At 39.9% G+C, this 17,745-nt stretch overlaps 1 protein-coding gene across 2 annotated transcripts in view; it reads right to left on the bottom strand.

The window, feature by feature from the left end:
* The window catches only part of NKAIN3 (sodium/potassium transporting ATPase interacting 3), a 362,324-nt gene that overhangs the window by 72,153 nt on the left and 272,426 nt on the right, over positions 1–17,745 (bottom strand). For both annotated transcript variants that reach the window (XM_051610729.1, XM_051610730.1), the window contains exon 4: positions 15,746–15,943. In XM_051610729.1, the coding sequence (XP_051466689.1) occupies positions 15,746–15,943 (198 nt within the window). The remainder of the gene's footprint in view (positions 1–15,745; positions 15,944–17,745) is intronic.

The raw sequence follows: 17,745 nt of genomic DNA, 5'->3' as shown, positions 1-17,745 counted from the left end.
ATAAATATTTATAGGATTATTCAGCCCATTGTGTAGTGAATAACCAAATGCATGCTGATCTACACCAGCCCAGCTCCCATGTCTATATAATCTATCTGACAGAACACAATTACGAAACACATTTTTCTTTTTAAATTTCTACTTGAGCTCCTTGAGGCACCTAGAATTTGAGCTTGGAAATATAGAAGTGTAATTGTTCAGAGACCTGGCATCTTACAGATTAGAAGTGCATGTATTCTTCAAGGACAAATCTATATACTGTAGAGTTTTTATTCCCATAAATGCATTCTGGAAGGACAAATCAATATATTATATACATATACCCTATATTTTTGCGCTTGATAGGGAATTCTATCACCAAGTAGAGTAAACCCACAAAACCAACTTAACTCTACAGTTTCAGTAAAGGAATACTGCTTTTGGTTTTTATTTCTCTATTTGATATTCAAAATGAACACGGCTCAGGTGGAGGATGTGAATTTCAATTTAACATATTCATGACTGAGGCAATTGGCAAAGTCTGCTCTTTCTGACAGGTGTAAAGAGTCAGGCTCAGCCTTAAATGCCTCTTGTCTTTTTGTATTTATTCTTGTTGTTCCCCACTATTCAGTTTATTTGCTGGTGAAAGTTCTTTTTTATCAGAAAATTATAATCTGAGCCAGTGACTGAAATGCTGATTTCAGCAACAAATTAGAAACTGAAAAATAAGAGATGAAAAGAGTGGGAAAAGGAATCTGTGCTGTGCAGATGCACTTTCATTCTCAAGTGCCTCTGTTTCCTCAAATGAAAGGGTTTAATTCACCATGGAAATGTGCAAAACTTTTCACGGCAAAGTCTTTGCATATGCTAAAGGCACAGATGATGCTCCATGTAAAGCATTACTTTTATCTTTATTGTTTTTACTATGTTGGATCATAAGAAGGGATGCACTCCAACTGCGACTTCAAAGCTGTACAGATAATCCCACATCCCTCTTGCTTTGTTTGCATTTTTAATTTTGCTCAAGTAAAAAGCAGAATCAAAGCTCATACTTTATTCTCTGAAAAAAAACTGTACAACTTTCCTCAAATGCCCAACGCATCTGCACCAGGGTAAATTACAAAGTTCCTAACTCATTTGAGGATATTTCTATTTACTGTGCATGTTTGCCTTATTTTACATGATTAAATTTCTCACTGGATGGAAGTAATCAATCTCCATCATGCTCAAAAATTCTTCCTTTGTAGATCAGGGGGTCCCTAATCTGTGGAGCAGGTGTTGATGTTGAAGTAGAGGCAGTAAGAGGCATAGTTTCTGATGCACATGACAGTCATTGTCACTCAGCCTACAATGCAGGTGTTGACAAAAGCAAGTTGCAGGACATTTTTGCCTGTCTGGTCCCTAAGCCTGAAAAATGGGGCTGAGAGCAGGGAGCCTGTGCTCAGTTTCCTCATCATCTGTCCACAGGCTCCCAGAGCTGGTGTGGTGCTTGGAGTGGCTTGGCCAAAGAGGGAGATAAATGGCTGCAATTGTAAAACTCCTTCATTCACTTGGTAAAATATTCCCAGGAGGTGGGGAGCAGGGAATTTTGGTGGCTCTTCATCAGCCAGCTTTCTCCATTCCCTTTTCAAATTGATCTCCGTTCAAGCTACAAAGGACACCTCGAAAGTTACAGTCCCCATGTTTACACCTACTGCTGACTCTTCCCCCCATAAAGAGGTCAAGAATATAAATATGAAAGTGAAATATTTGGTTTGGAAGGGTTTATAGATCAAGTGCTTTTCAGTCTCATTTCTGTTCAAACACTTCAAACACAAAAACAAATACAAGTGAGGAGAGCTTTGAGTGAGAAAAGCCTTTTTCTAGATGACATTCTCTCAGATGGCTTGATATACAGCAGTTGGTGGAAGTAAGTATATCGTGGTGATACTCCTTTGGTCTGTCATTAAATCAGAAAATGTCTGGATACATTTATTCTCACTAGAGGGAATACACCTTTCATCCTCTCTGTGAAGCCTTACAAAGAAATGAGTGTCTAGAAACACGCTATTTACTGTAATGAGTGCCCTAAGTTCAATAATGCTGCTAGGAAATATGTGAAAGTTGTGGAAACTGCAAGATCTAGGCAATCTTCTCCTCACTCACTGTTTCCTATATAAATTCTTTATCAACGAGCACTGAGGGGCTTATTTTTCACTTTCATCAGCTCTACAACTGCATATATCTGTTTATTCCACTGGAATTATTTCTGATTAAAAGAGTGCTGTTTTTAGCAGTGTTCATTTACAATATTTTAAGAAAAAATAATTACTCCCATATGAAAAAGAAAAATCCCTAACCAGCTATTTTGAAGTGGCAACTCTAGACTGCAACTAACAGACCAAAGGAGAAAACACCAGTGGCTATAAAATATTGTTAATCCAGAGGTATGAGAATCTGTCAATATAACTTCATGAAAAAACAAGTGCCTGTGAGATTTCAAGGTTATTTATATGCTTTTTGTCTACAGACATGTCTACTCCCATGGAGTCCCATCTCCATCATCTGCAGACAAAAATCCACAAATCAGTGAAGTAAGAAGAATTTCTGAAAGGCTTAAAGCCAAAAGCAAACACCTGACTCAGTCATCTACTCTTTTACTAGAGTAAATTTGATACACCCCCAAGTTCGGTATAGGAGCTGAAGAGTGCATTGTTATTATATAAGAAACTGACATGGTACCAAGCACACACATTCCTGTGAAATTTAGTATAATTGCACAGGAATTCCTGGAGGTGAAGTAGGAATACTCATTAATGTGGGGCTATGTGTATCTCATAACTGGCCAACGTAGCCTCCCTATACCAATGGAGACTGGACAGCAGGTGTGGGAAACAGGAGAACGGGGGGGGGGAAATAATTTAAAAAAGTAATCAAAATAGCTATCTTAATTTGAGCCAGGATAGAACTAACTTTGTTTTTGTTATTTTACTTTTCAGTTAAGTCCCTTCTAAATGGCTGCAGTTGCTGAAAATAATGGCATGTTTTCCAGTCAGTATCTGCCTCTAGGATGGGTAACACTTGATGTTTATAGTTATGGTGAGAGAACGGTATGTAGAACCAAAGCCACTGCTTGATTCTGAAGAAAACTTCTTATGCTCAGGAACCAGAAGGGAGTAAAGGGTCACACCTGAGATGCTTCTATGGGGAGGAGCAAATCAGACAGATGAACAAAGTTGACTAAAAGAAATATCACATCCCACACATTATACTGGATATAAATTTGAGGGATCGTGAGGGTCAGTGCTCACTCTCTTTGTCCATGGCTAGCATGTTGGGAGGATTCTGTCTGTTCATCTGTCTTTGATCCCAGTCCCTGCCTTTCTGCACCCCTGTGTTTCTGCATCCCAGCTCCTGTCTGCTGCTGACTCCACAAGTCGAGTCTGGGATTTTTCCAGGGCCTTTTCTGCAGCCCCAGTGGTGACATGGGCATTATTGGGGGTTGGGAGGCGGGAGAGCACAATAGTGCTTTTGTGTATATTTTTATATATTTGCATATATTTCATTACTTTTCGTTACTACAGTCTCATTAAAGCTGTGTAGTTTAGTTTCCAACCTGTAAGAGTCTCTCTGCCTTATTCCCTCTCTCTTCCCTATAGGGTGAGGGAGAGGAGTTAACAAAAAAAAAAAATCTGTCATTTGTTTAATTGCCAGCCCAGTGTCAAACCATGACAATAGTCCTAAAACCTGAACAATTTTTTTAACTGTGTCAGGCACAAACACCATGAAAATGTCCTATTCATAGTGGTGAATGATGGAAAACCCAAGCAACGAGACTCTACAGCATTCTTGCTTCCATGAGCTACATAGCAAGAGTACATGAAATGGGCCAAGGCAAAATCCTGGCTGCCCCAGGGTAAGTGGTGTGTCTGGCATGGATCATGCCTTGGCACCCAAGTTCTCCTCATCTCTCCCCATGTTCAGCCCAAACAGGGTGGGTTTGTCCACCCTGGTTTCAAGACACAGTCCCTTCATCTTCATTGTGCCCAGCGCTGGTGGCCAACATGGCCACCAAAATTGTGATGTTCAAGTTCACACAGGATGGGTAATTGAGGACAATGCTCAAGTCAATTTTCTGGCCCTGTTGGGTTCATTGGTCTTGACAGGGCTATTGCAACTCTGCACTGCACACCAAGTATGTTGGAAACACAAGGATGTCCTGCTAGTAAGTACATTCAATACAGAAAGCAAAGCATTGGAGTGGAATGGTGAATTGCTCTTTTTATGACTTTCATACTCCATTTTAGCTGACTGTGGAAAAATGAGCAGATTAAATATATCCTGAAGTCTTTTGTGCTTTTTCCTTGGAGTCTAATTACTTGGATCATAGTTAAGTAAGATTGCTAGGGAGAGTTATATTATTACTATAATTAATTATATAACATATGATAATATTAAGACGATTGCATATTATACTGTATCGATATAATTTTATCTTAGTATTTTAGCTAGCATTTGAAAAATTTCCATGGTTAGAAAAAGCAGACAAATTCTTCCACTACAACAAGCCCTGACTGAGGTCCCATCTTTATATCATTCGTGTAGGATTTGCACAAGAAAATAAAAAGTTAAAGCCAAAAATAATTTTGTAATAGGAAAATTTCTCAAGACAGTCACTAAATTTGATAATTATCTTACATCTATTAAGTTTTCTAGTTGGAAGGGCCTGTTCCAGATTGTATATTGATAAAAATTGTATCATATAACTTGTTAAAGCCTAGTATCATGAGGCAGAATATGGTCCACCTTTCCAGTGAAAAACACAATGGCACAAGTAATGAATCTTTCATTGCTGAAGTCTGAAATGTGTTTCAATGACTCTGTGGTTCGAGTCCACAACTGAATTAAATGTGGCTTCCAGAACATTCTAAAAATAACAAATGGAGCTAAGATATTTTTATTTTATAGTTTGGATTTGATAGACTTACATTGATGATTCATTTTCTGCTCACATGGACACTAAACTCATTGCCTTCTCTGCTGAATTTGGCTGATACTCATGCCTATGCAGTTTATGCAGATAAATCTTATATTTGCAATTGCAGCAGATTTTTGGGGGTTTAGTTTTGAATAAAAGCAATAGAACAATTTAATCTATTTAATCTAGTATCTATCTATTTAATTCTAGCTTGTGAGAAGCTTTTAAGTAAATAAAGTACTAATGAAAAAGTTCTGTGCTACTTTTAGAAAAAAAAAACAAAAAAAAACCAACCAAAAAACCAAAAAAACCAAGTGCCCCACATTGATTAAAAACACAAAAAATGTGGAGAAAGCCAGAAACTTCAAACCTTCAAATGTTATTTGAAAACTCTCCTACTCATACCCCCCCCCAAAAAAAAAAAAAAAAAAAAGAGAAAAAAAAAGGTGTAAATTCTGCCAACAAACATTCACAAAATTGTCCCTGTTCAATTAATATTGATCCTGGGTTGCTATTCTCCTACGTAAGAACTGCTGCTTTGTCTTGGGCTGATAGAAACAATGTTAGGGACTGGCTGCAAAAACATTCTCAGGTCTTGTGAATGTAAGGAACTGAGCATTTAAACTGGGCCTGTAAAGGCCGCCATGTGGCTAGAAAAGGTATTTTGAACCTAAGAAGGGCTCAGATGTTAATTAAATCTACTCTTATTGAAATATTTAAGCATGAATCAGGTTTTTACATTATATAGACTTATTTTTCATTGTAAAATCCATCTCTTTGTATATTTTTTTTTAATATGCAATGCAAACTGTTAAAACATTTTATACATAAGATATTAAGGAAGAATATCAATTAAAAAAAAAAAAAAATTCCTGTGTTTCTTTCTCTCAGCTTTGACTGAGAGAGACTGAACAGGTGAGTCTTGATGCAGCGTGTCGAGATGCCCTCATCAAATGCGTGAACATGTGGCATGATATGTGTCCGTGGCAAGTCCAGCAACAGAGACAACTCCCTGCCCAACGTACATGTAGGGTAGAGCCCCTGCAGAGACAGGGGAATGACTATGGGGCAGGGCACATCTATAGTCCCAGATTTTGTTCTGCATTTTGGGTGGGAAAGGGATCTTCAGAGGATGTTTAGGGGGAACTGAAGGATATAAAGTGGCAAAGTAAAAGAAATGCAAAGCTTGCAGTCCAGTTGTGTCCTAGACTCAGCTCCTGTGGGGGCTGGTTCAGGGAGAGCACCTTCAGATGGTGTCACTTGTGAAATCATGTTCTCAGGAAGACAAAAGGGAGAAGAAGCAATAATGAAACACTTGGGTCTTTCTGGTTCACTCCCGCTTCCCTGAGTAAAAAATCAATATCCAGGAAGGGTGACCTTGGCAATCCCTGGCTGTTAGAGATGAGAGCTACCAGGAAGATCAAATTTGTAAGAAAAGCCTACAGGTAATGGAGAGGGCATTCCAAATACTCACCACACAGGATTCCACTCTAGAAAACTTTTGGGAAATTGTTGTTTTACTTGAATAAGCACTCTAGCTACCCCAGTATATGTGACTAGAATGTAGCTTTAGTTTTTTACATTCACCTTTGTCTTTTAACTATTTATTTAAGTCTCTATACATGTACCTGTGTGAATATATGAGGTGCGTTATAAGTTAATAAACAAGAAAGAAATAAATTAATCACAAATAAAAATGGAAATTATAATCTTATTTTAAGAGGTTGTTTAATTATCTACCACTTTTTACTATCATCCACAGTGATTATCTATTAATCTACATAGCAGGAATTTACATAGGAGATAATGGAAAGTTAAGCTAAAAAGTTCCACATCACTAGGAATGCTTTCCTGAAAAATCTTTACCTGTATCATAGATTCAGACAGAGATCTAGCATTTCATAACACCTGATTTATTTTATTATTATTTTGATTCAGATGAACATCAGAATTTTGGAGCAATGGCATTATTAATAATTTTTGTCTTTCCATTGTTTCAACTGATGCCTTGTACAAAACATACAAAGGAGAGAAGAAATTAAATTTGCTTTTCAGGCTTCTACTTTTAGGTGATTTTGTTCTTTCAGAACAGCTACTGACATCAGAAAAAAATGTACAAGCTGAAAGTAATTCACATCAGTCTCCCTTTCAAGACCACTAGCAATCTTACCTGTTCAAATCATAATCAAATCACCGCCAAGAAATGTCTCAAGCATTCGTTTGACTCAATCTCTGTCTATCTGGAACCTTTGGAGAGCACAAAAATCCTTATAAATACATTTTCCAAGCCACAACCTAAACCACCATCCTTGTCACTTGTGTTTGTTGGTTTTATTCCCATGACATGACGCTCATTTCTTTTGTTCTATGAAAATGCATTAAAAGTGCTTATTCCCTGAAGCAAGAGTGGCAACCACTGAAAAAAACAAATTCAAACTAAAAAAAGGCAAATTCATGAGTGATTCTACGTAAATTACTACTGTGATGTTGTAAAATATCACTTCTTAGGTATTTGTCAGCATACATCCTCCCTTGTTACATTTCAGTGTCATCCATAGTCTGCTCTCTGCTGCCTGTGTGAATGAGTGTCATGGGCTACAACCCCCCCCTTTCATTCTTCCTCCATGCAGCTATGCACAAACTTAATCTAGGAATGAAGTGTTGTGGTGGCCATCTCATCAAGCAGGCACTGAAGTAGCAGAAGAACCACTCTGGCATCACTGCTGCAGCCTGGTGCCTTTCACCACACACTGTGTCAAAGGATTTTGCACAAGCTGGGCTGTTTCCATGCCCAGCACCTTCCAGGGGAGAGCCAACAGGAGCTAAGTAGGTATTTGAAGAAGGGGATGGAGCATCCCTGTGATGAGTCCACCATGCTCCATTTTCAAACCTGTCTCTTAAGCAGGTCCCAAGGAAGCACACCTCGTGCTGGACCTTGCACCTGATGGTGGGAGTCCTGCTTCACTTTGCAGATTAGAAAGCTAACTGCATCCTGTGCTGCATCCAAATAAGTGTGGCCAGCAGGTCAAGGGAGGGGATTCTCCCCCTCTATTCCACTCTCATAAGACCCCACATGAAGTACTGTGTCCAGTCCTGCAGCCCCCAACACAAAAAGAAAATTGAGCTGTTTGAACAAGTCCAGCGGAGAACCACAAAGATGATACAAGGGCTGGAGCACCTCTCCTACAAAGACAGGCTGAGACAGTTGGGCTTGTTCAGCCTGGAGAAGAGAAGTCTCCAGGGAGACCTCACAGCGGCCTTCCAATACAAGAAGGGGCTACAAGAAAGCTGGGGAGGGGATTTTTGCAAGGGCTTGTAGTAACAGGACAAGGAGTAATGGCTTTAAACTGTAAAAGGGTAGATTTAGGTTAGATATTTGGAAGAAACTAGTTACTGTGAGGGTGGTGAAACACTGGCACAGGTTGCTCAGAGAAGTAGTAGATCTGCCCTCCCTGAAAGCATTCAAGGACATGGGATGGGGCTTTGGGCAACCTGATGTAAGGTGTTCCTGCCCATTGCAGGGTGGGTTAGAACTAGATGATTTTTAAGGGCCCTTCCAACCCAAACCACTGAAACAGAAGTAGTTTTTCAACAGTTTCCACAATAATAGATACAAAGAACAGTCAAAAGACATGCAGATATATGACAACATTTGGGCCAAAGCACTGACTAAAAGCCTATGAAGGCAGCATTTACAGAATGCAGGCCTTTTAAAACTTACTGGGGACTGCAATCTTCCTAAATGAAAATAAATTTTCCCAGAAAACCTTGCCTGTCTTTCATTGAGTTGTTCTGAGAGGACCACATATACACATGGACTTTCTTCCTCGGTGAAAACCAAGTAAATCCCTCAAGTCTTGAGAGTATGAGCTGGTTCACTGCTTGTTTTGTGAAATCACTGCTCAGGTTTCTCATATTTCCCTAGGACAAAACAGTGCACTGCAAATCATCTGGGACTATAGTCAAGAGAATAAAAGAATTCTTTCTGTAGTCAGGTCACATTCAGATTACATATTTCAATGAAAGAGCTAGGCTGTGAATTCAGTACATGATTAAAAGAAAAATGTCCTGTCAGCAGAAGCTCACACTGAGATGGGTTTTAATCAGTGAATATTTTTCCCCCATGTACAAAAAACTGTTCTCATGGTTATCATCTATGATAAGCAGAAGGAATCATTCTTGTGAGTATGAGTGAACACATATCTACTGCTGTTGGCACCACAGGCCTCTAGAGATCAGCTAGTCCATCTAGGATCAGCAAGATTGAGGTTGCCTCTTGTTTGCTGGTCTCCTTTACACTCCATGTGCAGACACTATCTAAGGAGTCAGACCTTCATAGAATACCTTTTCATTATTTAAAAGCACATCTGCATGTACAGATCAATTAGAATTGTATTTTCTGGAAATAAAAAAAGAACAACAGAGTCAAACCTATCCAGCCAGAGGTGTCGATCACATGAATACTTAGCCTGCAGGAGGAGTTCATTTCCTTGGCTGGTTTATCAACTTTGCAATCAGAACAGACCTGATGCACCTCACTGTTGGAGTTGGAGCAGAGCTGTTTGCACTGAATTGCAGCTTGGAAGAAAAGTATGAATTTGATTCCACCTTCTGAGGAACCATCATGTCACAGAGGCTGCTGAAAGCTCAGGCATGTCCCAAGAGGCATGAAGACAAATGTCCATAGGAGCACCATGCTCTGGCTCAAACTGGAATTTCCAGGATATTTGATGTCTCAGTAGCCCATCAAACTGTTCATGGCTTCAGACAATATAGTCAATAAACTATCCCTAAAGTCCAGAAGAAATGCTGCTTCAGTTTTTCTAAATGAAAAATGTTGGACTGATCATCTTTGTTCCACTTCCCACTTTATCTTATAATTTCCAGACTCCTAGTGTAACATAAATTCAGCATTCTGCTCAGCTCTAAAGAGAGCATGTAGGTGTACAAGTTTGTTGAGGCACTTTAACATGTCTACCTCTTCCACAACCTCTCCTGCTTATTTGCAGATGCTGCCTTATATTGGAATCAGCCACCAGCAAGTTTACTGTGCACAGGGCCACTGAGGTTCTCTTTTCAGTCAGTCCAGGATAACTTGAAAATACTGGAAATGGGTCTGAATGAAAGTATCTAACTAAGAATTACAGTAACTAAATTACAGAAATACAGTCTATTTCACTGTTTCTGCCACAGGAGGTAATCTCGGGCAAAAGTTAAAGGGGAAAAAGATTCAAATATATTTTCCAAGTCTTCCATTTATCTTCAGTGTTTCTGCATATTTTTGTTGAAATATTAATTAACTAACAAAAAAAACCACAATCAACTTTGGTTTTTATTCTAAATATTTTTCATGAAAATATAAAATATTCCATAATATCTGGACTCAATTTCACTGAAATTTTTGTTCAATATTGAAAAAATGCCATAGTAACTTTCACATAAAATGTAAACAAATCTATATCAAGTACTGCAAAATGTCTAGAACGATTTGTTCTTATATTGATTAGTTGATAAGGTGAAGGCACTAATATATTGCTAGTGCTTAAATTGCTGTCCCCTATCTCTTCACCTTTAGCCAGCTCCACTGAAGAAGTTGCTTAACTCTTTTTCATGGATTTGTATCATAAAGGTTAATGAATAAATGAGTGGGTTCAGTTCCTTGAAATAAGCTGCTTCAAAAAGCAAATGCCCTGGAAAGGACAACTGAGAAGGAAAAAAAAGATTCTTCCTGATTGTGTCTCATGTCGTGGCTTTATTGACCCAGACTGGTAATTAGACAAATATACTTGTGTATTTTACCACCTACACACTACCATGCATAATGGGGTCTAACTAAATCTAACAAGAAAGGACAAGGTCATTTCGAGAAGGTAGGTGCAGATACAGTCTCTCACTAATTTTGTTTCTCTTTTGTTATATTTTTTTAACACTGAAGGCTTAATATTAGCAAAGGGCTGTATGTACCCCTCATCGAATACTATAAACAGCAGAGGAACCGTACAAGGCATAGACTGCTGTAAAAATACAATCAGACAATTACTACAAAGAACTGGGGGTCACTTCAAAACCCATTTGCACAAGCCATCTTCTCTGCACTCTGTTCAAGACCAATGGCTCCTCAGTAACACTGCTCAGGCTGAAAATATTCTGATTTTTAATGATCTGATGATCATTATACTTACTAAGGAACCTTTGAGAAACCAACAGTCCACCTTAACTTGCTGTTGATATGGCTAAGGGATAAGTGTTCCTGGCTATGTTGATGATGAAGATAGGTATATCTTTCATACCCTCTTTGGAGTACTGTTGAATTTTAGCTCTGCAGACAATGCAAAGTTAATTTTCCATGTCACTTGTGCACCTGTTTATTACAGAAAAGAAGACCGTAACTGTATCCTAAATTAAAAAAAAAAAAAAAAGGTGAAAAAGTTGCAAGCAAAAATTAAAGAAAATATGTAATACCTTCAGGACAACTACATTTGACTCATATACCATTCCTGTAGCCCTTTTCATTAAATTACCTCATGTTTTCTGTCACATGCTGATGCTGACTGGCTTTCTTAATCACTCACATACATATCACTCGAGGAAATGTAAAGTGTGCAAGGAACCTGCCTGAGCACTGGTGTCTGCCCCTACAGGGATGTTCCCTGGAGAATAACTTATGTGATGTGCTTCCTAGCATTCTTTTCTGCTCAATTATAATAACAGGACCATAACTAATAGCAAAAAAGGGGCTGCTGCAGCACCCTGGAGGAACCACATTATACAGTGATATCATTAGCCTTTTTGTTGCATGTAAACGAATACGAACCAAAGTGCAGCTCTGGCTGCCCGGAGGAAGTGGTAAAAGCTGCTCTGCAACCTCTTTCAGAGCAGCTCCTCGAGCTTTTAAAATGGCATAAAGAAGGCAATTCTTAACATCAGGGACAGAGCAGGAGCCATTCAAATTAACCCAAAAAGAATTCAAGCTTATGGCTCTATGGTAAAATCTTAGTCAATTCTCTAAACTTCTTTATGTCACGCTCGTACTGGCCCCGATCTTAGTCTCTTTATAGCTCAATAATCACAATGTTTCCCTTGATTAATTATCTACACAAGAATAATAACCTCCATTTTACCTCATAGAGGCCTTCCAGTAGCTGAAGAGGGACTACAAGAAAGCTGGGGATGGACTTTTTATAAGGGCATGTAGTGAGATGACAAGGGGTAATTCATTAAAAATTAAAGAGGGGAGAATTAGATTAGACATTATGAGGAAATTGTTGCCTTTGAGGGTGGTGAGACTCTGGCAAAGGTTACCCAGGAAGTTATGGAAGCCCTATCTCTGGAAGTATTCAAGGTCAAGTTGGATGGGGCTCTGAGCATCCTTCCCTCCTTCCTTCCTTCCTTCCTTCCTTCCTTCCTTCCTTCCTTCCTTCCTTCCTTCCTTCCTTCCTTCCTTCCTTCCTTCCTTCCTTCCTTCCTTCCTTCCTTCCTTCCTTCCTTCCTTCCTGCCTGCCTGCCTGCCTGCCTGCCTGCCTGCCTGCCTGCCTGCCTGCCTGCCTGCCTGCCTTCCTGCCTTCCTGCCTTCCTTCCTGCCTTCCTGCCTTCCTGCCTTCCTGCCTTCCTTCCTGCCTTCCTGCCTTCCTGCCTTCCTTCCGCTTTCCTGCCTTCCTGCCTGCCTTCCTTCCTGCCTTCCTTCCTGCCTTCCTGCCTCCCTGCCTCCCTTCCTTCCTTCCCTCCTTCCTTCCCTCCTTCCCTCTTTCCCTCCTTCCTTCCCTCCTTCCCTCTTTCCCTCCTTCCCCACTCCAAATCAGGATGAGATATACAAACTTTTACCAATAAAAGATAGTTTGTTTGTTTTTTAGAATCATCTATAAAGCAAATAGAAAATGAGCCTTACTATGATAGAAATAAATAAATGACTGTTGAGCCTATTCTCTGAAGCAGGGTCTAATGTAGTCACAGCTGCAGCATTCTGTGCATATAAAATTTTTCGTACCTGTTTAAAAAAAGAGATTTCAAGAAAACTCACCTTGCAAAACTGGAGAACTGCTGTTATTGAGTTATGTATCTCAACAGGTATCCAATATTTACCCCTGGAGGGATTTCTTCTTACAGAGGCTCTAACTCCCTTCCAAATGGAAGCACTCACCTTCCCAGCCGTTTGAACAAGGTTTAGCATGATAAAGTGATTTGTTATGCCAATGAAGTTTTTGTTACACTGTAAAATGGTTTGTTACACTACTGCTGCTACATTAAAATGTTATGAAAATTAAGTAGGTTGTAAGGTTCAAACAGGAATAGGTTACTTCTAGAAGTTGCTACTGGAAAACACAGAAAAGAAGCATCTTCTGATGTACTGTTCTTCAGTACTGTAAAAAGACAACCTGAATGATCTTTTAACTAACTATTAAAATTGGTACTCCAATTAGGAAAGCAGTTATGCATCCAAAATGAATGGGAACTTCCTCAGGTCAACAGTACTCAGAAAATGGGAGAAACTCTAATAATTTAGGTGGTGACTTCTGTCCCATGTGCCAGTAAATGAAACAAGCCTAAACTACAATTCAGAATAGAAAGTGAAGTACAGACTCATGGGATGTGAATCACAACGCATCACACATGGGACAGCAAGATAATAAGACTGGAGGAAAACCTTATTTTATGCATGAGATTTTAATTTTAACACTGTATATCTGTCAAAAGCAGTATCTGAAACTGACAACTATTTAATTCACAGGCAAGCCTTATAAGAACCTGGCACATTTTGACCATGCAATGAATTGTATCCAGTATTTATTTATGATTGCTTCAGGCAATCAGTCACTCCTCAAGAAAGGGAGGGCCTTTTAATTTTATGCTTTAAAATTATTCCATACTTTTATACTTCTAAATTTTTATGTTTGTTTTAGTTAATTTATATTTATTTTTTTCTATTATTCTAATATTAATATTTGTGTTCCTGTCATTTGGTAAATTTTTACCAGAATTGTACTGCACTGATAACTGCAGAAGAAAACATTTCCTGATTTCAACAACCAGCTGCGCTTCTTCTAAATTTGTTTCTAATTACAAAAATTTTAGAAAAAATTCTAACACAATATTGTGTTTTTTCTTATAGAAATGAGCAAGTTTGGGAAATATTTAAGGCTTTATCCTTTTAAACCAAACACGCTTCAGTTTCCCTTGTACAGGCTCACTGAAGCAGAGTGAATGATGCCACATCGTCAGGAGGATTTGTGGTATCTAAGAGCTCATGGGAGAAGTAACCTGTGTTGAGTATCAGGTCCCCACAAGAGTAAGGAAAGTGCATTCAGTTAAGCTTTGCAGATGTAGTGTGCAAAATTCTTCTGCAAGGCCTGCTTTCACAGAAACATTACAATGTATGTTGACATGCACAGGGCTGGGCCTCAAGAGAAGCCAGGAAAAGATCCTAACTCCAAGTCTTTGCTGCCTGACTGAACAACAGTCAGGACAAAGCTTGTGTAGGTGCATGGGATGTCACTGGTGCATTCAATCAAGTGCACTAATTCAGAGCTGGATTGTCAAGTGGAAGTTTATTAATCACTGCGGTAAGATACAAGTTCCTTACATTTTGTTTAAAAGCAGTGGCAAGGAAAAAGCACTCAGCATCTTATAAAAGGCATTTAGCAACACAGAGAAATTGTCTTGAGAGAATGCCTGTATTGAAAAAAATCTAAAAATTAACATTTGAAAATAATTTTCAACTAATAAGTGAGATTTAGCCTGTAGAGTCCTTTTACTTTGCCAGTGATAGGGTTTACTGTTCAGTCAGTAAAACAGCTTGAAGTGCAGACTAGACCAGGAATATCCAGCCTTTCTGGTTGCCCAGATGAGGTAGGTCACCTGACTAGTGGGTGTGGGCTGCAGACTGCATCTTCTCTTACTGCCTGACAAGCATTGGTGGCCATAGTTAGGACCACTACCCATGAGCATTTATGTTCTCAGAACAGGCCCAGACATCTGGAATATATCAGACCTCTGTGCACCCACTGGAGGTTGGCTGGTTGCTACATACTACACACAGCTGTGTAGAGAAAGAGGTACCACCTCTAATGATCACACACAGCTCATGCCAATCAACCTTTTAATCACTAGCAAAAACAGTCATCACACTGAGTAAAGACTCGCAGAGACTGGGTTGTTGCTCCCAGAGAAACTCATCCAGCCCCAGTGCTTCCCTGCACTGTGGACTTTTCATAACTACTTCTTATACTTGCAGATTTTGTCTGGTGTTGCAACTACAAAATGTGAATGACAAAGGCAGAGTATTCTAATAACACTGGCTCCCAGAAAAGAACTGATAATGTGGTTAAATATAAATGAGAACTTGAATTCCTAATACTTCCCTGACCTTTTTCAAGTGTTACACCTGTATCTCACTTTGGGAAGAAACTTATGGAAGCATAACGTAAAATATTTACATTCAGGGCTGAATAAATACTGTCATTGATTGTGAACTTTGGAAAGGTTTAGGTTAATCAATTTTGGACAAGTCTGCTCTCCTTTGCTATACCTGTCATAATGAATGACAGCCAAGAACTCGAGTTCATTTTGACCTGTCCCAGCAAAGGCCAGAATGGGGACTATGCCTGTACAGAGCTTTAGGAATATAAGGAAAGAGAACAGGAGCACACATTTTAATAATGCAACCGTAATTATCTAATTCAAAATGCAATTAAAATTCTGCAGTTTTACCCATCATCTACTACATCTCCCTTCCAAGACAGAGACACCCAACAGCAGCAGGCTGCAGGTGAAAGGACTGCCAGGATCTGAGTACAAAAGGAAACGGGAACTTACGGAGAGGAGTATTTGGATAGCACTGTGAATGACCTCTAGGTACTGGAAATCAATTATGCAGCCTGTCACGGAGACGTAGGAGTAATCGTCTAGGATGCCAGGGGCAGAAGGACGCACCACCCTTCGTATGCAGCCAGGCCCGTGTTCCCGCCACCAAGAACGGTGCATTGAGATGTTAAAGGTCATGAGATCGGTTTCCTAGGAGACAGGGAGGGAAGAAGTGTGAAAACCTCTAACTTTGTGTTATTTAAGGTAAAGCAAGGGAAATAAAAGATATTTTCAGTTATTCTAAAGCAAATAACATGAAGAACTCTCTTTCCCCCTCACCCCAGTAATTTTTATATGAAGGAGGCCATTATGGGGGACAGAGGAAACTGCAAACATTTATTGTTTATTTTATGATCACAAAGTCTTAGTGATCACAGAGTGTGGAAGTGACCTCTGGAGATCATTGAGTCCAAGCCCCCTGCCAGAGCAGGAACACCACAGAACCTAGGGCAGGTTACTCAGAAACACATCCAGGCAGGTCTCCAGATGAGACTCCACAACATCTCTGGGCAGCCTGTTCCAGTGCTCTGTAACCATTACAGTAAAGAAGTTCATCCTCATGTTGAGGTGGAACTTCCTGTGCTCTGGTCTGCATCCATTGCCCCTTGTCCTATCACGGGAAATGACTGAAAAGAGACTGGCCCCTCCTTCCTCACACTCACCCTTCAGATAATTATGTACATTAATAAGATCCCCACTCAGTCTTTTCTTCTCTGGACTAAACAGCCCCAGGTCTCTCAGCCTTTCCTCATTAGACAGGTGTCCCTGTGCCTTCATCATGCTCATAGCCCTCTGTTGGACTCTCTCAAGTAAATCCCTGTCCCTCTTGAACTGGGGAGCTCAGAACTGCACATAATACTCCAGATGTGGTCTCCCTAGGGCTGAGCAAAGGGGGAGGAGAACGTCCCTCGACCTGCTGGACATTCTCTTCTTAATGCACCCTGGGATACCATTGACCTTCTTGGTTACAAGGGCACATTGCTGTCCCATGGATAACTTGTTGTCCACCAGGACTTCAAGGTCCTTCTCCATGGAGCTGCTAACTAGCAGCTCAGCTCCTAATCTGTACTGGTGCATGGTGTTATTCCTTCCCAGGTGCAGGACTCTGCACTTGTTCTTGTTGAACCTCATTAGGTTCCTCTTTGCCCAGGTCTCCAATCTGTCCAAATCTTGCTGAATGGCTGCACAGCCTTCCAGTGAATCAGCCAATCCTCCCAGCTTCATATCATCAACAAACTGAGGATACTCTGTCCCCTCATCCAGGCTGTTGATGAAGATGTTGAACAAGACTGGACCCAGCACTGATCCCCAGGAGACTCCACTAACTACAGGTCTCCAGGTGAACTCTGCACCATTGATCATGATCCTCTGGGCTCTATTGTTTAGCCAGTTCTTCATCCATCTCACTGTCTACTCTTCTACCCCACACTTCCTGAGCTTGCTCACAAGTGTGTTATGACACTGACTCGCCTTTTGCATCCCTCTTTCAACATCTGTCCTGTCAGTCTTCACTTTCACTCTGACCAAAGGGATAGATACTAGGTGCAGTTTCCAGTTGCAGAAGGAGTCCTCTTGTTGTTTTTGTCTGTTAATCACCTTAATTCTGGCCACACTTGAAAATTAACGGGTGAATTACATCCTGACAGTCTCTGTTACTGTTAGATAGTCATAAGAAATCTGCCTTTGAGATTTGCTCCTGTGCTCTCCACAACTTCTTTACCTTCAAGATGCAGAGTTGGTGGAGGATTAATTACAGTTGATGAGGCATTTGTCTTCTGACTTTGCAAGTAATTCCTTGACACTGGTTTAGAAAATTTTCAGCTGTGAGATGAAGACAACTTGTGAAATTAGAAGCTGACAGACAATTCAGCTTAATGAAAATATGTCTACAGTCATAGAAAACAGCTGAGGCTTTCTCCATACAACAATGTCTGAGATTGCACAGTGCTATC

This window comes from Apus apus, chromosome 2 (assembly GCF_020740795.1).
Source record: "Apus apus isolate bApuApu2 chromosome 2, bApuApu2.pri.cur, whole genome shotgun sequence".
NCBI classification, from domain to species: domain Eukaryota; kingdom Metazoa; phylum Chordata; class Aves; order Apodiformes; family Apodidae; genus Apus; species Apus apus.
The sequence above is the reverse complement of the archived record's forward strand: the minus strand, read 5'-3'. Positions and strand labels throughout refer to the sequence as shown.